The 21,835-nt window shown below is 58.0% G+C and overlaps 1 protein-coding gene across 2 annotated transcripts in view; it reads right to left on the minus strand.

Annotated features, from left to right (window-relative positions):
- NECAB3 (N-terminal EF-hand calcium binding protein 3) overlaps positions 1–10,144 on the minus strand; it is a 50,378-nt gene extending 40,234 nt beyond the window's left edge. For both annotated transcript variants that reach the window (XM_062588855.1, XM_062588856.1), the window contains exon 1: positions 10,024–10,144. In XM_062588855.1, coding sequence (XP_062444839.1) covers positions 10,024–10,113 — 90 coding nt within the window. In that variant the 5' untranslated portion in view covers positions 10,114–10,144. The remainder of the gene's footprint in view (positions 1–10,023) is intronic.
- Between the last annotated feature and the right edge of the window lie 11,691 nt (positions 10,145–21,835).

Below are 21,835 nucleotides of genomic sequence, written 5' to 3' on the forward strand. Positions count from 1 at the left end.
GCAGAGCGGTGCTGCTGGCTGCCAGTGAGGCACAAAAACCACTTCCCGGCCCCAGCAGCTGTGTAAAAGCCAAGCCCAGACTACCGGGGTTGTGAAGGACAGTGCTGTGCAGGTTTGTTTGCACAAATTTTCCCTTTGCAAATGATTAAAACCATTTCTCTCCTCCACTGCACAACGCACTGAGGACGCAGCAGCCCCAGTATTTGCACCGAGCATCTTTTCAAGAGCACAGAGGGAGACGAATTAGAAAGAGCCTTACTACACATTTGCTACACCCTTGCGATGGAAAGTGTTTAATTTTTCAGATCCTTTCAATGAAAGTGCATTAAGCATAAAAATACTCCATAATGGAAGCACTTTGTGTATCATCTCTGACACTCCAACCCTCTGCACCAAAGAGCAGTTCTTGTCTTGCACTCTATAATCACCGTTTACAACAGTTCTTCTTCCCGGGACACACACATGTGCGCACACACCACTGCTGCCTTCTCCTAGTGTAATTAATGACAGAACCTGCTGGGAATTTTCTGATGAAACGTTATCTGTATTAAAGTAGGAACTCTTAGGAGAAACACGCTGGTGTTTGAGAACACTGCCACCAAGAAAGGCTTTCTCAGCCCCAGGACAGCATTTGTCCCTGACTCCATGAGACCGCGAGAGCGGGCGAGGCCACTGGGACCATGCTGCAGGCTGGGAAGCAAGCTTGGACAGCTCAAGAGCTGCTCCGGTTCAGCGTCTCAACCCAGCTTCCCAACCGCCAGGCTTCGACTATGGTCCAGGAGAAAGCTGGGACTTCCTAGTCCTGTCTTTCTCCCTTTTCTTGGGTGATCTCTGCTGTTGAACAGTGTGATTTCTGAAGCCTGGGAAAGTACAGCCCGGTACAAGGTTTACACCAGCACATCCTAGCGGAGCTGACAACAAAGTCTTGTGTGCAACAGAATTTTTCTCTTTCAGGCCTCATGAAAGACGAGGCATGAAAAAGGGCAGGAAGAAGGGCAACCAGACTTTGCTATATCCCCATGAACCTGCAGTGGAGAAGCAGCTGATAAAACCACCCCAAGACAAGCTCTGCCCCTTGCTGCGGGAGGACGTACCGGCGGCGGGCTGCCCCTCTCCACTGGCCGCCTCCTCTGCCCCCAGCCCCATTCCTGCACTGCTCATTGGTAGTTTCGCTGCACTTTTTGCAGGGTTACAAGCTGACACCTGGCCAAGTCTGTACAGTCATGCAAATGCTTCTGAACATCATACCCTTGATGTCAGAACTAACACACCGTATCCTGTAGGCGCAGCCAAGGCAGGAGGGCTGTGAACAGATCGGTGTTAGCAGGGTTGGCAGAAAAGGTAAAAATACTGCTGAGAAGGGAAGTTACTTCTCTAGACCTCTGTCACCACCAGCAACATGCTGAACCTTGCGCTACTGGACTGCAGCCAACCTGAGCCAGCTACCGTCCGGCTACAGCCCCAGCCGCAGACACTGCGTGCGGGCGGCCGTGTCCAGCCAGTGTTGCTGCAACCCTCATCACCTGGGGCATTCAGAGGTACCTGCCTGGGGTCTGATCCAGCTGCCAGGCTGAAACTGCAGTTGCAGTGACAATATTTTGCTGGCACAAGCAGCACTATGGCCTCTGCTGAGCCCCGAACCACCACAGTTTGGAAGAGGGGTCCCTACAAATGCCCCCTTCTATGGGCCAGAGACTGCTAATTACCAATTTACTGCTTGGAGGCAAAAATCAGCTGGAACAGCTCCCTGGAGAAATCTCTGCTGCTCATTCCCAAAGAAGCTGCTGCTTTGCAACCGGGCAGAGGCTTTTCTGATGCTGGTCCCAGTAGGGTACTCCTTGGTCCTTCCCCAGGGCCAGCTCACAGGAGCAGGGATGCCTCTCCAAAGGAATGCTCTTCTGAGCAGGGCAACCCCCCACCAAGCCACTGAAGGGGCCGAAGCCTGCCCTGAGCCGACCCGCATTAGGTAATAGCACTTATCGGATACAGGCTTCTGGCTGGACGAGGCTGCAGTTCTTGCATGAAGATATACCAAGGCACTCTTTGAGCATCCATTAGGACTCACTGGATGCACTTTGGAGCTTTACAGCTACCAACTAGGTACAGAAACGTGCAGTTTTCACCCGCTGGGGATTTCCCCAGGTTTTAAAGCAAAACTTTCTCCAGGCAAAAGGGTCTGCTTGTGCATCTGCTTTCATTAGGGCTCTGAGAGCATCAGGGTTACACAACTGCAGAGGCTGTATGGGGACGAAGTGGCTATCCCCTGGCCAGAGCGCAAGTGGGTCCCACCCGGCTGTGCCGCTCCACCACATCCCTGCCTTGAACACAGCACCCGGTGACAACCCCTGCCTGCCAGGCTGCATCTGCTCCGGATGCAATCTCCTTCCTTTGTAGTTGGAGCCTGCTCCAAGGGCTCCTCCCCAGGGCCTGGGGGAGCAGGTCCTCCCACAGCGTCCCCAGGGATCCGGGGACAAAGGTGGCACTAGGGAACACCAGCAGTGACTCATTTGCACTTGGATGCAGGAGCCTGGGAGAGGAGAGTCCCCAGCAGCAAGCTGCAAACAGACTCCAGCAGCACGTAAACCTTTCCCATCCAGGGGAAAGTCCAGTTCTACAGAGCCCTCCATGGCTCTGGAGGCATCGGAGGGATATATGGCTCATGCAGTGGCATTTCTGTCACCATGCTTCCCACCTGACTCCAAAATACCACTGACCGCCACGGAGACTGGCTAGCTCACCACGTACCTTGCATGCTGTCAAGTGTCACCCCAGCCTTTATGAAGCACGGATTCAAGTGAGCCCAAACATTTCCCATTCCCAGAAGGACAGGAGGTGGTTTAGGACAGCAGGAAGGAGCACATGGTAAGGCACAGGGCTGCCACTTGGGCTCAGCTTTTTAGGAAACTTACCCACTGGGGCCAGAGAACTTCCTCTCTCCATTAGATGACCAGATGCAGAAAAGTACTTTCCCAGAGGAGAATGGTAGAGGGCAACTTGGATTTGAAGGTGTCAGAAGCTGCCAGAGACCTGGCTGCCTCTTGCCCAAAGGCAGATGCTAGTGTACACAGGGTAGAGCAAGGCATTGCTGCTCATAGCACACATCCTCCTGTGAGACACTTACCAGGCTGTCCAGAGCAGAGTAACTCTCAGGAATTACCGCCTCTTGAGATGGATATTAAAGAAATGGGAATTGTATTCTGAGAATGAGGCTCTTCAAAGGCAACACCTCCTCTCTGGTGAGACAGAGCAGATGAAATACCCTTCGTCTGCTCCTGCTCAGCTTTTGGAAGAGTGGTGAGAATAAAACCAAGCAACCAACAGAGCCGGTGTTGCAAGGAGAGAGGAGACAACATGATGTGCTCAGCACCCAAAGCTCCATAGGGTATCAATTAGGTTTTGGCTATCCAGCCACCACTCTGTGCCCGGGGGCCTGTGGATGAAACCCAGTAGGTGTGAAGGCTCCTCCTTGGATGGAGTCATCAGGGGAACTGGCAGAGCCCTCAAGCTCAAGATACGCCAGATTCTTACCTCCACACAGACCACAGCCAGTGATGAAGGCTCTGAAAGAAGAGGAAGAGAGGGGAATGGAGAGGCAGCATGGCCTCTTGTGACCTGTAGGTGCGCTGACCATCTGCCACCACGAGACCCCTCTGGGACAAAATCTGCAAATAATAAGGACTGTCATTAGCACTGCCCTGAAGTCTTCTCATGCTCTTGCAGCAATCGAAGCTCTCACAGCAGCCCTGGGCAGGGAGGGAGCAGGCCCTTCATCCGCTTCTCTCCTGCTTCGTCTAAGCCCTGAACAAGCAGTGGCAGAACAGCGGACAGGATCAGAGCGCAAGCTGGCTCCACACCTGGGTGCTCCCCGGGCAGGATGAGCTCACCTGGGCTGGCTGTGGGCAGCAGGATCTGACTGGGGGCTAAAAGGCAGAGGTGCAGTTTGGGGAGGATCCCATGGGGTCAGGAAGGCTGTAGCTCCCAAATCTGGAGTGAGCCTGCCCTGGGCTCGGCATAAGCCCCAGCAAACAGAGCTAACCCTCCTCCCTCGCCCAGAAGGGCCTCCGCTCCACCAGCATGTTAGAAGAGCCCTGCCAATGCACGCATGAGAGCTGTTTGAAGTGCAAAAGAAATAAATACGGTGCTTCACAGGCCCACGGGAAGGGGAGCTGTAAGAGCCCTGCAGGACGAGACTCCCTCTCGGCACTGCCCGTGGCAGCGGGAGCACCGGGATGGCGCGGCGAGGCTCCATGCTCCACGCTCCACGCCGCGGGTGGCCAGCTCGTCCTCAGCCCACCGTGGCTCGGCAGAGGGCTGCCTCAGTGAGCGGCTACGCCGCTACAAGGTGCCGCGTGCCAGACAACGCCAACATCTCCCGTGCACACAGCAAGACCCCACTGCAGCACAGAGCCGCTGCCCTGCTCCGCGGGGCGACCACAGCGTCCCCGGGGTGAAGGTGCATTTGCAGCCACAGCAGGTAGTGTGGCTCCCACGCCGCAAACGTGGCTTCTGGGCACCAGAGATACCCTGGCTGCCGGGGTCGGCATAGCCGCCCTGAGGACACCGTGCCTGTCAGTCCGCTGCAGGGAAGCGGCACGCAGCCCACGGGGGAGAGATGGGAGCACGGCTGGCTCGGCGCTGCGGGGCTCTCCCGCTGCCCCTGCCCTGCTGAGGACACCAGGGACCTGGGCCAGCATTGGCTGCCCAGCTCCAGCTGGGGCCAAGCGGGACTGCCCAGGTCCTGGAAGAACCGGGACTGTTGCCAAGCCTCAAGACTGGCCGTTAAAGCAGCTTTCCCAAACTTCTCCTTCACGGGAAAGGGAACAAGAAAGCCCAAAGCCACAGATCTGAGGGATGAATCTCCCAGAGGCTGGAGACATTTGCAGGAAGAACGAGTGCAGGAGCAACACTGCAGTTCACATAGCGCCTGTATCCAAGCATTGCAGGTGAAACTCTCCTCTGCACCTCTCCTAACCGTGGGCAACTTCCAGCCATGGCAAAAAGGCCAGGAAAAGTGACCTATCTCATTGGAGCCGGTGCGGCACGACCCGGCTCTCCCTGCTGTGCAGCTTCTGGGCGAGGAAGTGCCTGCTTCAGCTTGGAGGAGAGCAACCTGCTCCCCTTGCGCTGGGCAGCTGGAGCCAGAAAGGGGGTGGGAGATCTCCGGCACAGGAGGAAGACCTCCCTCAAAAAGGAACGAGCAGGGCTGCAAATTGGAGTGCAGGACAGCATCTGAGCAGTTTGCGCCCACCGAAGGTGGCATGCTTGGCTGTTGCAGTGCTGGCAGAGCAAAGCCTGCTCGCCCGCCCCCACGCAGAGCTCAGCTGGTTCATCCCTGATGGCTGGGTCATCCCTGCCAGCTCGGACGCTTGCATTTTTGCTGGGATCACCATGCCCTCACTCCTATCAGGCCAAAATACCTAGCTATAAAATGCTGAATTGAAATACTGGCACTTCGTGCTTTCATCAGGGAGGCAGCCAGAACCAGCCGAGGTGCCGCCAGCATCTGCACAGATCTTCTTTCTTAGTGACTTCACTTAGGGACAGAAGCCTAGATTTCTTTTGCCTGGTGTCCAGAGGCTGCTGGGCCATGGCAGGAACATCCTCGCCGTGTCTTGGATGCCAAGGTTTTGTTCTCACTTCTGGCACACCAGGAAGGCCCAGGAGGTGAAAGGGTCCCCGTACAACCTGACTTCACCCAGGGAGAGCCCAGAGAAAGACAGAACCCGGCCTGGACCAGTATGGGTCTGACCTCCTGCGGTCTGACCACCACAGCTGAGGGGATCAGTCTCTGGGAAGGGGTCCTGGGGCTCTTGCCCAATGCATGGAGATTGACTCTCTCGCTTAAATCTTCTCCTATGCTTTTCTCCTTCTCATCTGGTCTCTTCTGTCCCTCTGTTCCTTCTCTATCCTCTTTTTCTTTCCATCTCTGTGTGGAGAAAATGCATGAGCTGCCCAGGTGCTCTCTCCACCCCACATACTCAGAAGTCAACCTACCTGTGCTGCTTTCAGGCCTCTGATACCTCCAGCTAACATCACCTCCTCTGCTGCCAGCCCTCACCTCCTCTGCTGCCAGCCCTTTCTTCCAGCCCAGGGTTCTCTGTTCCTTGACAGATACCACTAGCTACAGGTGGCACCAGCTACCACGCTCCCCAGCACCCAGAGAGTCATGTACTTCCACAGCAGCACCTCCACAGCCCTCAGGGGAAAAACAAGCCCATCTCTGTAAAGCACTTGGAGATGCCCAAAACAGAGGAGATGCCTGTAATCTGTGACACATTAATGTGCTCCTGTCTCAGCCAGTCGTTGCTTTCTGAAGCCTGCGAGACAGTCTCGGAGCTTGCCTCTGTGCAGAAGGAGGTAGCTCTCACAGCCAAACTTCATGAAGTGAGTTGGAAGCCGGCCAGTTCCTGAGATCTGAAAGGGAAGATGTTAAAATCATTTTGCCATGCTCTGGAGCTGACCCAGGAGCAAACGGACCCATGGGAAAGAGGCAGGGAAGCTGCAAGAACCCAGACAGCAGCTGGTACACAGAGAGCATCGCTAGTAGCACTGTTAACACTTTACATTTTAATTGTGTTAATGTTACTCGGAGGGAAAGATCTGGGACAGAGAGAGTGCCCGAAGGAACTGAGCTGGGATACAGCTGTCACTAACAAACTCCTCCTCCAGCCTATGTTCCATCAGCCAAGTAATTAGTGCAGTTAACGATGTTGGCTGGAGAGCCCTACCATCTGAAATCCTTCCATGGGGAGAAAGCTACCCCGCTCACTCCAGCTGTAAGCTGCAAGAACCACCTCAAGGAGAGAGGAGATGAACTTCCCAGCTATTCCTTGGTGACATATGGGATGCCATCCCAGGAGGCCTTGGAGTTCTGAAAGGCTCATTCTGCTGAGAGCTGCGTGAGGCCCACAAACTCACTGCACAAATGCTTTTAATGAGTGGAAGCAGAGGTTGTTGTTTGAGGGCCCCAAGTGCACAATCCTTCCTCAGATTCTTCCAGGATCCACCTCCCTATCTCCCTATCGCGCTGCCCAAGATCTCCCACTCTCCACCTCCAGGCAACATGCACCCCTCTCTGCCTGCCCAAAGATGATGGCCGACACCATCCTTGGCTGCCCAAGTGTTGGGGAGCCAAAACAATTTGATCCATCAGCCATCACTTGTTTTCTCCTCAACTAAGCCAGGGAGATGCATGAGGAGATGTTGCCCCTGTCCTGTTACAGTGGCAAGGGCAACATCTCCTCACACATCTCCCTGGTTTTGTTGGGCAACCTACATCCAAGCCAGGACCAGACTACACCCAGGTGGTGCTGGATGAAACAGAGGGCAAGCTCTGGTTGCCAATCTCCACATGACAGACCAAGGGAGGAGGAGATATTGAGGTTGCCCAACCCAGGCAACCACAGCTCAGAAAACATGGCCAGCAGCAGCAAAAGAAGGAAGGAAGGACAGAAGAACATTTCTGATTTATCCCTCTGCAGCAGTCTCCTGCTGAAGCACCCCGTGCTAGGATCTGCCACATTCTCAGTGCCTCCAACAGCCATCTTTGTTTCCACCCAGAACAAGAATATTCATTGATGTTTAAAAGCAGAAAAGCAGCAAAAGCAGCTACCTTGGCCCCTTTCCTGACTGCAGGAGTGCAGATGCACAAGGTGGGCACTGGCTCTTAACACAAGGAGACTCCCTCGCTCACAGGCAGTAGCGCTTGGCATGGATAAGGGTCCGGGTTTCACTCCAACAACACGGTCATTGCAGTGAGGCCATGCATAGTCACTATTCCACACAAAACACGGGATGTGGGCTCTGCCCTAGGCTACGCTATTTGCCCTACAAGCCACCTGTAACAAGTAACAGGCGCCCACCTGGGAGCCCTGCTAGATCCACAGGGCTGCATCTAAAATGCAGAAAATAGCGCCCTTGGGGAGAGGTGCTGCCTCCTGCGCAGCCCCAGCTCCAGCCCACGGAGCTTTGTCTTGACAGGAGCACCCTTGCAGCAGGTCTTGAGAGGACACCGCATGCCGGGAGCTGTCATGTCAACTGCCAGGACCTGTCTAGTGAAACCAAAGTACAGCCATCAGCTGGACTTTCAATTCCCATGAGCCATCCACAGCCTCCACAGCGCCCGACTGCTCTCACAACCTCAGCAAATAGCATCTTCCTTCCCGAACTCCCAGGGCGTTAAGAGCAGGTGGGACGGGGATTCAGCAGGCAAAGGGCACATTCTGCCTGTCCGACCCGCACCATCTGAGGTGCTGCACAGTACCTGTGTAGCTTTCCAGGGAGTCTCGTGCTGTGAGACATAAATCTCCTGCTCCAGGAATCATGACAGCCAGCTTCCAATAAAATAAGGGGGGGGGGGGTATCACTGGAGGGGTATTTCTAGCCTCGCAGAGGATGATAGTTCAGAACATAATATAAAAAAAGACACAAGGTTTAGGGTTTTTTTAAACACACCACGATTTATAGCTTGATTCATGATTTTGGGACTAAAGCACTGGCCTGTGACACTCTCACACTGCGTGACAGGGCCAGGTCTTCACTTGCACAGCTACACACACATTGGCAGTGCTAACTCAGTTCTTTCATTCCGTTTGCTCGTCAGGATCCTGCACGGACAGAAAAGGACTGCGCCCATCCGAGCAGCCCGATGCCTGCGACTGTATCTCTCCAGCACCTATGCCTGTCCTTGACAGCTCACCGAAACCAAGCACGAAGCCATCACGGCACAGGAGCCTGCAGACTACGAGTCGCTGGCACCAGCCCCTCCATGGTAAATCCACACCTGAGTGGCCCGAATGATTTGGGTGCCTGATGCTTTTGATTTAGGATCTAGATAGGTGATGCTTCCAATCTACGATCTAGATACCTGCCTCTTTAAGGTCCTTTCCCAGCTCTCAGCACAAATGTCCGTTTTCAACTTAGCTGCTGTGTTCAGAGATGACTAAGGATTTGACATGGCTCTAAGGCATACCTTACACCAGGGGGTATTTGCCCCCGCTTATCACCCACTCAGCGCACATCAGCAGAAGGATATTTTGGTCCCACAGGCTCACGCGCAGGAGCTGTCTGCAGCCAGACTTCCCCCGCTCCAGCTCCGTCACGCTTGAGAGTTGCACTGCTGTCCCAACGGTGCTTTAATGACCAGAGTAAGCCACAGCTGGGTGCTGTCCCCAACAGCTTTCCGGGGCTGCAAATCGTTATAATGCTTCGGAGGGAGAGGGATGCTGTGATTTAATTCCTCCCTGTCGGTGCTGCGTGAAGCAGCCTTCCCGTCCCGACCGCGGACGGGCGCCGCTCGCCTGCTCCCGCGCCCCCACGCAGGGGGACACTGCGTTTTGCCAAGAGGGTTTGGCACCGCAGCAGCGTGCCGGGGGCTGCAGTGCCGCTCCTCGCTGGCGTTCCCGCTTCCGAGCCGCTCCCCGAAGAAAACGGGGCTCTGTCCGCCCGGCAGGAAGCGGCACTTCCTCGCCCTGGGCCAGCAAATGCCAGCTGCTCTTCGCCACGCGCACCACGGTCACGACGCGGTGCCTGAAGCCCGACTCTGCGGCGTCGGGGCACCCCAGGTGGACCCCGGGGTGGCAGAGGGGGCTGCGCCGGCAGGAACCCTGCCTGCCGCTCACTGGCTGCAGCCAAATAAAACATCTGTCAGACATACCCAGCGCAGCAAATAAAGCAGGGTTGGGTTTTTTTTCCTTTTTTCTCCTGTTGAAGTAAACGCTTACGAGCCGCTTTGCCCTTCCCTTCAGTAACACGCCCACAGCGCTTTACCCACGGCTGCCCACGCGCCCACGCAGGGACACGGGGCGTGGTGGCTAACCCGGCCAGGCCCGGGTGCGGGGACGGGGACGAGCGCAGTGCCCGCTGCCGCCGAGCCCGACCGCCTCTTCGCTCGCAGCCGGCGGCAGCGGCGGGGACGCGGGGACCTTGTCCGCGGGCAGCCGCGAGGACACGGGGCCGGCGCCCGGCGCGGGGCAGCCCGAGGGCCCCGCGCGGCTCCGCGCAGCGCGCCGCCGCGGTACTCACGTCGTGGAAGATGGGCAGCGGCTCGCGGCGCGGCGCGGGGCCGCGCTTCGCCGACAGCAGGCACATCGCCAGCAGCTCCGCGCACGCCATCGCGGAGCGGCGCCGGGCGGGACGCGACGGGACGGGACGCGACGGGACGGGACGACACGCGTCGCCGCCGCCGCCGCAGCCGCCGCCGCCGGGCAGCTTTGCCCGTGCCGAGTGCCCGCCCCCGCGGCGTCCCGATTGGCCGCGCGCGGTGATTGGCACCCGGGCACCACGCCTGTCATTGGCGGAGGGCGGCCGGGGCGGGGCCTGCCCCGCCGTTGGGGGCCGGCGGCGGTACCACCCGCGGCCGTGGGTGCGGCGGGCCCCGCGCGCCGTGGGGGTGGTTAGGCTGCACGCGCGCGCCCGCTTGGCAGCCCTGGCGTGGCCCCACGTGGATCCAGCACAGACCCACTTGAGTCCCTTGATCCTGGCGTGGGCCCTGTTGGCCCCAGTGCAGCCCCGGGTGGTATCACTGTGGTCACTGCTGGCCACAGGGTTGCTCTGGTTGCATTGCAGCCCTGGGTGGTCGTGGTTGACCCCAGTCTGCCCAGTGGGCCTCAGTGTGGGGTCATGGCTGGTCCTCTCGTGATTGCTGTTGGCATCAAGGTGACTGGTTGCTCCAGCTGGCCCCAAGGCAGTGCTGAGTGGTCCTGCTGTGGTCACTGTTGGCCTTGGAGTAATGCTGGTTGGCCCCTGAGTGGTCCCACTGTGATTGTGATTAGCTCCAATGCATCTCCCTGTCATCCTACTGTGGCTCCTACTGGCCCTGGGTGGTCCTATGGTGGTCATGGTCAGGCCTGGGGTAGCCCTGGTTGCCCAAGTCTGCCTCAGTGAAGCCCTGGGTGGTCCTGCTGTGGCTGCAATTGGCTTCAGTGCATCCCTGGATGATCCCAGTGTGGTTGTGGTTGGCCTCAGTGTGGCCCTAATTGGCCCTCATTGCTGCCCCATCAGCCTAGATGCTGGCAGAGGAGTGGGCACCAAGGCCAGAGCAGGGCCACAGTAAGCAGGGCTTGCTGTGGGGACTCAGCCTGGTGTCCCACCTCCTACTTTGAGGTCACTGGAGGCCAGTGGGGCAGCAATGGTCCTTTGGTGCTTTTGCTTCAGCCAGGGTCTCTAGATCCTTCAAGCTGCCCTTAACCTTGGAGGAGGCAGCAGTGAAGGGCCAGCCTGGGCATGACATTTGCCTGGAGTTCGCCCCGTGCAGCAGCAGCCCCAGAAAGCCAGGCACGTTCATCTTGCTCTGACAAGGGACCTAGGTAAAGAGCCCTCTCTTGCTGCACCACTGCAGAGCCTCTGCCGAGAGCTCACCTCCTTGCCTGGCCTCCTGCCACAGATTTAAAACAATTCGGAGCTTGCCTGGAAGCACTGACAGCAGGTTCAGTGCCCGCTCAGGAGGGCTTCCTACTGACCCCAATGTTCTTGATACGCCGCAGAAAGGGGGCAGAGGCAACCTCTGAGCTCCCGTTATCATAATGCACAAGCGCTCAAAACCCACAGCATCGTGATGAGCAAACATCTAAACGCTCCAGCCCAAGGGCAGAGCAGCCAGGTCTGCCCAGGCCATGGGCCAATGCATGAAAGCCAAGAGGGGAAGCTGGCACCTAACTGGAGCCCAAGAAGCTTTTTCTCCTCAACCAACCGTCTCCAAACCTGATGTGACAGGAGGAAGCATCACTGGTTTTAGTGCCACCCTGAAAGAAGTAGCTGTGTGGTTTATGGGGAGCTACAGAAAATCCAGGAAATAAGTTTGGAGCTTTTACTCGTTAAATTGAAAGCATTTGCTCTGTTTTGACAACAGCAGCAGAAGCTCAGTCAACCATGATCAAATTTTTTCCCAGGAGCAACCGTGCAGGTGTCTTTCTGCCAGTCATCCTAGCTAAAATCTTGAGCTTTGCATTCCACAAGGTCCTTATTCTGCTGTGTTAGAAGAGAGCAGGCTCTAGATTTGTTCATTTTCCAAGACTACCTCCAACTTTGCATCCAGTGGAAACACTCCAGATTGCCTGTGAAACATGGGACACGCAGGGACAGGAGCGAATTCGGCTCACCATATGCAGTTCTCAACTCAAGGCTGAGTAGGTGCTAACACGTTATATTTTTAATAAAGACTTAGGCACAATTCCCATTTCAGGGGCCCCGAGGAAGCCAGAAGCTTGCCCCTCGTCACAGCAGTGGCTGGGGTGCGGAGGGCTCTGCCCGCTCCCTAGCAGGGATGACCCAGCGATCGGGGGCGAGCCCTGCGCTGAGCGTGGGTGAGCCGGCTTTGCCTCGCTGGCCAATGTCTCCAGCGGGCGCTGGAGCCCCCAGGAATCGTCCCCTGCCAGGAGGGGCCATTTCAGGTGACTTCCCCGTGTTGCCTGGCAATGGCTCGCAGCCTGATGGAGCTCCTCCGTGTCCATAGTGACAGGCAGCCGGCTCCCAGCACGTGGCTCGGATCACGCCGCCTCTCGCCAGCCCCCAGCGCCGAGCGCACGGATTCAGCCCTGGCACAAAGGGATCACATCTACTGTGCTGGTCCCCAACAGCCTGAGCAGGCATAAACCCCCCTTCCTACCCCAAGCCAGTTGTCACGGGAGTTCAGGCAGGCGAGGAGGAGGAGTCCCCTCCTTTACGGAGCAGGCAGGCTGGCCCCGTCCCTGCCCGGCACACGCAAGTTGGAGCCTGCACCTGTGGAGAGGGCTAGTAGCCACATGCACCATGACTTTATCCCTGACTGTCCTCCAAGATCTCCCACAAACAAAAAATACACTTTGCCAAATGCGGCTGTGATGCACCAGACTGAAGCAGGCTTGTGCTTTCCTGTCCCCTGCGGATGTAGGTGTCAATACCACGGTGGCTTCAAAGTCTACCTTTTTACAGCCTCCTGTCCTGGAAGGCCTGGGCAGTAAAGCCACATTACTGCTCCAAAGGATGCATATTCATGAAAAATTTTTGCAGCTGAATTCCCCTCCCACCTGGTTTGGGATGCAAGGCTTTGCACGTAAACCCAGTTTCCAGCCCTGCAAGCAGCAGCAGTGGTTATCACCTGGAGTCCTGCTGATTTCAGCATGTTCCCCCCAGGCCTGTACTCCCATGTGCAAGCCCAGGACGGGCATCCCTGCAAAGTGACAGCCCGCACAGCCATGGGGGTCCCACCAGCTCTATGATTGGGCTGCTACTGGAGTGCCTTTGCATATAAGCCTGCACAGAGAAATTCAGCCACAAAAATCAGAGTGCAGCTGAATATCCTCTGGAAGGCTGGGAGCATCCCCAGAAAAGGCAGCTGCAATGGGAGATGGATTTAGGTGTGCTGCAACCTGGGCTAACTGGTACGAAACTTCCACACTGCATCTGGAAGCACCTTACAGCTCTGCGAGTGCCCACTGCTGGCCACATCTCAGCTGGGGAGCAGTGGCTGCTTCAGGTAGGATTTGAGGAGCTCCATCCCATCCTGTCCAGCATGTGGGGAACATGCTCTACCTGCAGCAAGGATTCTGGTGCAGAGAAGGACAAGGCAAGGACTCCTGGCACATGCAGAGTGCTTGATCTATGCCCTGCTATCACGAGAGCAGTAATCTGCAGGCTGGGGACTGTATGCAGCACAGTCCAGCACCAGCTGACAACCCCCCAGGCATGAGATGAAGCCCTGCCCAGGCAGAGATTCACACTGCTGTCATTCTGCATGGCTCAGAGTAGCCCTGCAGTTAATTTTTGGTGTGGTGGAATTCTTTCCATCTCTCTAAGATGTAACCTAGGATTTGAGCCACAAAAAGGGCCACAAAACGACTTCATTTGGATGCAAAATCATAGCCTGGCTGGCCTCTGTCAATGCTACCTCTTCCTTCACAAGGATCTCTTGAAGCCAACAGATTTTGCTGAGCTCAGCTTCTCCTAACCTAACTTTCAGAACTGAGACGCTTCTCTAAATCAACGTGATTAAGCTGTGGCACGTGTAGTTTGCTTGCTCTCCTCCACCCCCAGGGACAACCATGTGCAAGCAGAGCACTGACTGATTGTGAGGATGTATCATGGTTATTTTTACAATCTCCCTCCTGCTTTTGCTATATGCAAGGGAAGAGAGTTGGAAAAAGTGCACCTGCGACCTGGAGCAGAAGGTGGTGATACTCACAGGTCCCAAGGGAGCACATGCACCCAGCCCAGGCTGCACAGGGCCCTTCCCTCCCTGAGGGCGTCAGAAAACCTCCTTGTGCCCAAGGACTGGAGCTGATGAATGTGACCATCTTGAGAATGAAACGCTCAGCTGAGGCCCAGTAGCTAGACAGGCGTCCACGAGCTGTTCCTCCTTCCACCATTTCTGACTTTAACACTCCTCCTGGCTCTTTCACTCACCAGCGGCTCCTCAGTTGGCAAAAGAAGAGAGGGTGGGACATGGCGTGAGCTGCTGCTGGCTGTGTTTCTGCTGCTCCGCTGCCAGGGGACCTCTGGGTGGGATCTGTACGATGGGGCTCATCACATGGGCATGGCACACCTGGGCTGCCCGAGGCCGGTGGCTGGTTGCTGGAAATGAGGAGGAAGTCCAACATGCTCCTTCTCCAGCCCATCCTCAACCTCTTCTCCCACCACCTGCAGCTTCTGGCTCACAATCTGCCCTGGCAGCAGAGCTCCAGAAGGGTTTTACACCTTTAGCTACTGGAACACAGCCGGCACAATGGGCGCCCAGAAGAGCATGGATATCCTAAGTTATTTATTTTTGGAAGGAATACATGGGTTTTGCAGAATCTGAAATATTTAAGTGTGTGCCAGGATGCAAAAGCAAGCCAGAAAGCAGGGGCTGTGCCTGGCCAGAGCCTGCACCCTAGCCTGCTGCATGGCTGCGCACAGAGCGTGCCAAACCCCACTTCCAGGGGGCAACATCTGCAAGGACATTGTTAAACTTCTGAAACGGGGATGGGAACCTGGCTCAGTTCTACTAGGGCAAACCTTCACCATTAAAACCTGCAGAGAGGAGTTGCCTCAACCTAGCAGTGAGGAGAAACTACAGAGGCAAGAGGAGCCTCATCTGCTGTGTTGGACTCAAGAGGAAAAGGGAGACATGCCACGGCCATTTCCCATTAGAGTTCCCACCTTGACACAGCTGCTTTTCTCCATGGATGAAGAAGAAATCAGCCACGCGTGCAGATCTGCAGCAACTGGCAGCCCTGGGGGAGCCCCAGTGCAGCGGTGCTGGCTATTGCTCTGACCGGTGAGCCACGTCCGGAGGCTGGGACCTGGGGTGCCCACGTGGGCGGACGGCACTGTCAGCACGTGGGGAGCTGTGGGTCTCTGCTGGGCCCCGCTGCCTGCACACGGCCCATGGGCAGTGCAAATGTTGACAAACTTTGTGCCGCGTCCTCCTTTAAAGGCTGGTACTCAAGAAGCTGCCAGCCCGTCCCTGCAGCGCCCAGTGCAGCCAGTCCGGGGAGGTCCTGGGGCTCTTCCGATGTGTCCATGTGCAAACCTCGTAGCGGATCAGCGTGGGGAGATGTCACGCTCCCGCCTCGCTCTGCTCTGTATTTGTGGTTAAGCCATTTCCTCTGGCACAGCTCAGCCTTGCAGCTCTTCGCGGTCGCTGCAGGCATTAGCCTGCCGCTGCAGCCTGGCTGCGCGAGCATGCCTCCACAGCAGGCCTGGCTACCTACACGGTTACTGAACGTGCAGGAGAACAGAAAATGATGGTGAACAAAAGCTAAGGACCCGCAAGGTAGGACAGGGTGTGCATCTCCTTCGTAGCACTCCGCGCCTGTTTGGCTTGATGGAAAAAGCAGCCTAGCTCCCGAAGGCACAGCAAATAACTCATAAAAAACACAAAATCACGACTATCCAGCAGCCAGAGCCCTGGGTCACTTTCCAAACTTGACACATAATATTCAGAAATGAGAAAAACTCCTACATGAATTACCAGTTCTTTCTCCGGTGATTCAAAACAGAAGCAGGGAAGCCCTTCAGCTGCATAATGAATCATCCGCGGGATGCAAAGCGGGTTATTTTTATACTGCCCTGACTAGGCATGGGGAAGCCAGTGCCTCCATCTGGCGATGTGCTCCTCCATCTGCATTGCCACGGCAGTGAAGGAGCCTCGTCCCTGCTCATACTCATGGTGATGGAGCTAAACCACATGCAGATCCTTGTTTCAAGGGGCTGGGACACCTCTGGGCTTTTCTTCCTCCCTTAACAGGACCCTACGGTTGTTTGGCAGCACAGCACTAAATGCCACTTTGATGTCAATGCAGGCAGCTTTGCTTTCATGCAGGAGAAACCGAAAGAGCGTTTGCACCGCTGCGTAGCCTCACAGCTCACCCTGACCCACCACAAGAACGGGCCGAACCAGGCCGCTTTGCTGGCACGATGCCACTCACCCTGGGCGAGGGGAGCAGCAGGTCCACAGTTGGGTTGCCAGTGCCACCCCAGGGCTAATGCCACCACATGCTCTCCTTGCCCTGGGCCACGAGCAGCACCCTCACTGCTGCCATGAGTAGTGCTGGGGAGAAGCCGGGGCTGGCACGGTGCCCCATGAGTCTCCCGCGAGGCCAGCTGCAGGCCCTGCACTGGCACTGGCAGCAGACATTGCCTTAAGCAGGGCATCTTCTCCTCCACCACAGTTGGCCGCAGCAAGGTCCACCGGGCTGAGGGGAAGCCATGCAAAACGGTGAAGGCGCTTCGCAGCTGAGCGCGGGTCCCCCCGACCCTGGCATCGGTGGGGTAGATGTGCTCCTCGCCAGCACGGCCGCGGGGCACCTACAGGAGCCTTTGCTGCAGCGCAGGCAAAATGCAATTTTCCTGCAGCAGCCGGTGGGAGGAGGAAGGCTTGGCTGGTAGGTCACGCTGGTTGATGGGGAGCCACGTTTCTACTCTGAGCTGGGTTTGGCAGCCAAGCTTTTCCACTGGGGAGTCTATGCTAGGGAAGGAAAAAAAAAAAAAAAAAAAAAAAGTCTTTACCAAAAGGAAATTTCCTATCATTTTCCCATCGCTCAGACAACAGGCCCGAATCATGCTGCTTTTTTATGTGCTGGTTGGCAGAGCTGCCAGCAGCAAGGGGAGTGAGCAAAAAGCTCCCCATCCTGCCTGCTCTGGGCTCCTGGGGTCTTTTCCAACACCTCTTGCCCTGCACACCCCTCATCCCACAGAAAGCCTTGCCTTGGCACTGAGCAGCGGCTCGAGCGGCGCTGGGGAGTTTTCCTCCAATACATTATTCGCCGCCCCGATGCATTGAGGAGGAGCCAGCGCAGCTCCTCGAGGCTGCCGGTGTGCTGCCCAGTGCTGTGTGTTGGAAATGAGGTGGTTTGCTTGGCTTTTCTTGGCTCGCATGGAGATCTGAACTTGGGTCGGGCCAAGACCGTCGTCTCTCTGATGGCTTTTGCTGTGCTTTGATGAGAAAGAAATCAAATGCTCTCCCCTAGGATAACCCACAACATGTCGCTCTTTTGTTTTACCTGCTTTCACATTGATGGGAAACCTTTTCAAGGAGACCCCAAAGGAGCAGATGAACATTTGCAGAGGATGACGGGCTCCTTCCCAAAACCAGTACAACAAAGTTACCCACTGACGTATCAACCAACCTTTCTATGCAGGAGATGCCCTTGGCTTCAGCGTGAAGAGGAAGGTGCTGGTCCATCTGCAGGGGCAGAGCTTGGGGGCCATCCCTGGCAAAAGGCAGCAGCTTTTGCACTCCTGCAGCTGGGTGATTTCCATCCAGGAAGGCGTGACAGGCCCTTCGCTGTACTTGGTATGGCCCCGCAGTATAGGAACAGGGGACCAGTCCCTTCCACCACCTTCACTCCCACCCTGGTCGTGGAGACTGATCGTTGCCCATGGTGAACAACCAAGCTCAAATCCCCTTCAGCCTCCCCAGAAGTTTTTGCCCAGTGGAAGCTGATGGAGTCTCTTGGCCACTTTTCATGCTTTCTAACAGAGCAGTTTGGGAGCCTCTGATACACGTGCTGGGACGACTCAGGTGAAGCCCCCTGGGCCTTGAGGCATCAGCCAGCATTTCTGCTCTGATGTCCCCAGGGCCCCATCCAGCTGCTCCCCAGCTCCGTAGACATCAAGGTAAGCCCCTGCTTCAGAGCATCCTTAAAGTGCAGGAGCACCGACGTAAGAGCCGGCTCTGCCCCAGGCTGCCCAGGAACCTCCATCCTGTAATGCAAGTGAAGGGATCCCCCGATGGAGACCTCCCAGCCGCTCCTGAAAGGGAGAGCACCAGCTTTGCACCTCTCCCCGTGGTTCCTCCTGGCTAGTTTCTGCAGGTCCCTGCTCAGCTCTTGCACCCCTCGCAGGGTGTCAGCTTCTGGGACCAGCACATGTTACACCGTGCGGGCAGCCCAGTCGCTGCAAACAGGCTTCATCCCCCAGTCACGTGCAGCATGTGGCTCCTCAATTCCCTTCCCAGCTCCTTTCCCTCTCTATATTTTTCCTCCACAAAATTCTAGCTTAGCGCCTGAGTTTTATGTCCTAAATTTTGGTGGCAAAGTGCATTACTACCTGCACAGGCAGTGCAACAAGAAGCTCTGTGGGACATGGGGAGCTGCGAGAAAGGCTCCTGGAGCCAAACAGTCATGCCAGGATGTTCAAGGAGTCCTTTCCAGGGACAGCATAGGCAGTAGGAATAGTCAGCCGGAGACGGGATGGGGCCGAGCTGCTCTGGATTGCTCATCCTCCTGGCTGCAAGTAGTATCTCCTATCCTGGAGCAATCTCTCCTGCTGCTTCTCCAAAGCCAGGGTGGCTCCTTTCCTCCTGGTTTCATCCTCTTTGCGCTAACGCCTCCCTCTTCTTTGCCTTTTCTGCTTTTCATCTGCATTTCAGCAGCAGAAACAGGGACCCCAGCTGAATCCTGTAAGGCTCCGCATCATCCCTGAAGGCGGAAAGCCCTTAAAGCCAAAACAGGCTTAAAAAATCTCTCCCCTAAACTGCTGCTCATCTTTTCTGCTTGCTGAAGTGCTTTGGGCTTGGTCCCCACTGGGGACCCGGAACACCCTTTTGCAATAGCCGCTGCCGGCAGCTTCCCCGCCAGTGGCGGTGGATGGTCAAGAAATGCGTTGAAGACCAAAAATGTCCAGCTGGCCCAAGCCACTGGGCTTCCAGCGCGTCCCGGTGGCCGGCTTTGCTGCGGGCTGCCCTCGGCAGGCAGCGCGGCCGCGTGCTGTGCAGCAGCGTCCAGCGGGCCGAAACGCGGGGCGGGAGCCGAGCGCTTACGCAACACAGTCCGGAGTGAAATATTTATCAGTCTTTAAATAAATGACACGCAGGAAGCCAGGCAAAAACAGCGGGAGGTGTGTGTGTGGGGGGGGGGGCAGGCTGCACAAAGCCAGGAAGGAAGCGGCGTTCCCGCGCGGGGCGGCACGTCCCTGCCTCCTGCCACAGCCGGGGCCCGGGCTGCTAGGCAGCTCCGCTTCGGCTCCCCGTGACGGCACCCGGGTGGGGGGGGGGGGGCTCTCGCTTTCCTGTCTGCGAGTCCCAGCCTGGGGCAACCGGCCCCCCTAGATAAAACCATGCCAAGCCTCTGGCTCCTTTGCCGTTTTAAAGACCCTAGCCCCAGGCTAGAGAACGCGCGGCCTCTTGCAGGTGCTCTGTGTAGCGGCTTAGAGTTTGCAGCTCGCATCAGCAGCCGTCTGCAAGGCTGTGCCCTCGCTTCCTTCCTTCCCCGGGCCGCCGGGGTTCGGTATACGCTCATCCTTCTCTAAAGAGGCTGCCTTTGCCCCGAGAGGCCTCCGCAGCCCGGCATTTCTGTCCCCATAGCTAACCCTGCCCTGCGCACGGCCGGCTCCATCCTTGGCCGCGCGTGCCAGGCGCGGGCACGCCGAGCCCGGCTGCGCCTCCCGGCTCGCTCCTGTTGCTCCTGCTCATGCTTAACAGACATAACGTGGTGGTGAAGTACCAGCTCGAGGAGAGTCGCACGTGGGGCAGCCGGAGCCCCAAGCTGGGCCGCGAGCAGCAGCGCGGCTCTGAGCCATCCCGCTGTCTCGGGCAGGTGGAGGCCCCAGTGCCTGAAAAAATTACCGCGACGTTGGTTGGACCAGCTCAACGCGTCAGCTCGCCCAGGACGAGCGGCCCCGGGGCGAGACCCGCGCTCGGAGCCGAAGCCGGCTGCCGCCGCACCGGGGGTCGGGACGGCGCCCTCAGCCCGGCACCCTCAGCCCGGCCGGCGGCGGAACCAGGGCTCCCCCGGTGCAGTTTTGCCCCGCGCGCCGGCCGGGGAAGGGGACCAGCAAAGGGACCAAATACGAAGGTATTTGGCTGAGCGGCGCTCAGGCCGCTAAGAGCTTGCAGCTCCGCAGGGGAGAATTCGGGCTGCTTCCCCCCGACCCCTTAAATCCCAGCAGTCCTACGGGCAACCTTCCCCAGCCACGCGGGGGACTGCCCTCGTCTCCGGGCGTCTGGCAAACCGCAGGCCAGGGAGGCAGTAGAAACTTTTATTAAACACGAAGCTCGGAAGAACACAAAACTTGTTAAAAGGCAGTAAGTGACAGCGCGTCTCCAGCTCGACTCCGCGCCCGCCGGCAAGGGGGAGAAGCCCTCCGCTTTCCCCCTCTCCCCGCCGCTCGCCGCCCCGCTTCCCGGGCCGGGGGAGGCGTGCGGCCCCCCGCCGCCGGCGGGACCCTGCGCCGACCCGGAGAGGAGAGAGCCGCAGGCAGACAGCGCTGCCCAAAGCGCTGCGCCGAGACTGGAAGAGGAAAGCCTGGAGACAGCGGTTCGGTCCTTGCGCCAGCGGCCGCCCGCTCTGCTGAGCCCTGCGGCTGGGCCTTGGTGACACCGCAGGGGCTGGGCAGCCCCATGGCTGGGCATCGAGCCCCACGGCTGGGCCATGGTGACACCGCAGGGGCTGGGCAGCCCTACGGCTGGGCATCGAGCCCCACGGCTGGGCCATGGGGATGCCACAGGGGCTGGGGAGCCCCACAGCCGGGCCACAAGCCCCACGGCTGGGCCTTGGTGACACCATGGGGGCCGGCAGCCCCACAGCCGGGCCACAAGCCCCACAGCTGGGCCATGGGGATGCCACAGGGGCTGGGCGACACTGTGGAGGCCAGGGAGCCCCATGGCTGGGCCACGAGCCCCATGGCTGGGCCATGGGGATGTCATAAGGGCTGGGGAGCCCCACAGCTGGGCCACAAGCCCCACGGCTGGGCCATGGGGCTGCCACAGGGGCTGGGGAGCCCCACAGATGGGCTGGGGGGCCCCACAGCCGGGCAACAAGCCCCGCGGCTGGGCCATGGGGATGCCATGGGGGCTGGGGAGCTCTACAGCCAGGCCATGAGCCCTACAGCTGGGCCACGGGGGCTGGGGAGCCCCACAGCCAGGCTGCAAGCCCCACAGCTGGGCCATGGGGATGCCATGGGGGCTGGGGAGCCCCACAGCCAGGCCACAGCGATGCTGTGGAGGCTAGGAAGCCCCACAGCCTGGCCAGAGCAACAGCCCAGAGTCGGGGAGGCCTACGGCCAGGCCATGAGCCCCACAGCTGGGCTGGGGTGACATCATGGGGGCCAGGGAGCCCCATGGCTAGGCTGCTAGCCCCACAGCTGGGCTGAGGAGCCCCATGGCCCGGCTAGGTGACACCGTAGGGGCTGGGGAGCCCCACGGCTGGGCCACGAGCCCCATGGCTAGGCCAGGGCAGCGCCATGGGGGTGGAGGAGCCCCAGGGCTGGGCCAGGGCGATGCCATGGGGCCAGGAGAGGAGAGCCTTGCCCTTTGGGGCCCACTTGGGGGCCTGGAGCCGCTGGGGTTTGGACCAAGAGCAAAGCCAGGGCCCCGGAGGGCTCTGGCTCCCCTCGGGCGCTCCCGCCCTCCGGGAGAGCTTCCGCGTCGCATAAATAA

This window comes from Rhea pennata, chromosome 16 (assembly GCF_028389875.1).
Source record: "Rhea pennata isolate bPtePen1 chromosome 16, bPtePen1.pri, whole genome shotgun sequence".
In the NCBI taxonomy this organism is placed as follows: domain Eukaryota; kingdom Metazoa; phylum Chordata; class Aves; order Rheiformes; family Rheidae; genus Rhea; species Rhea pennata.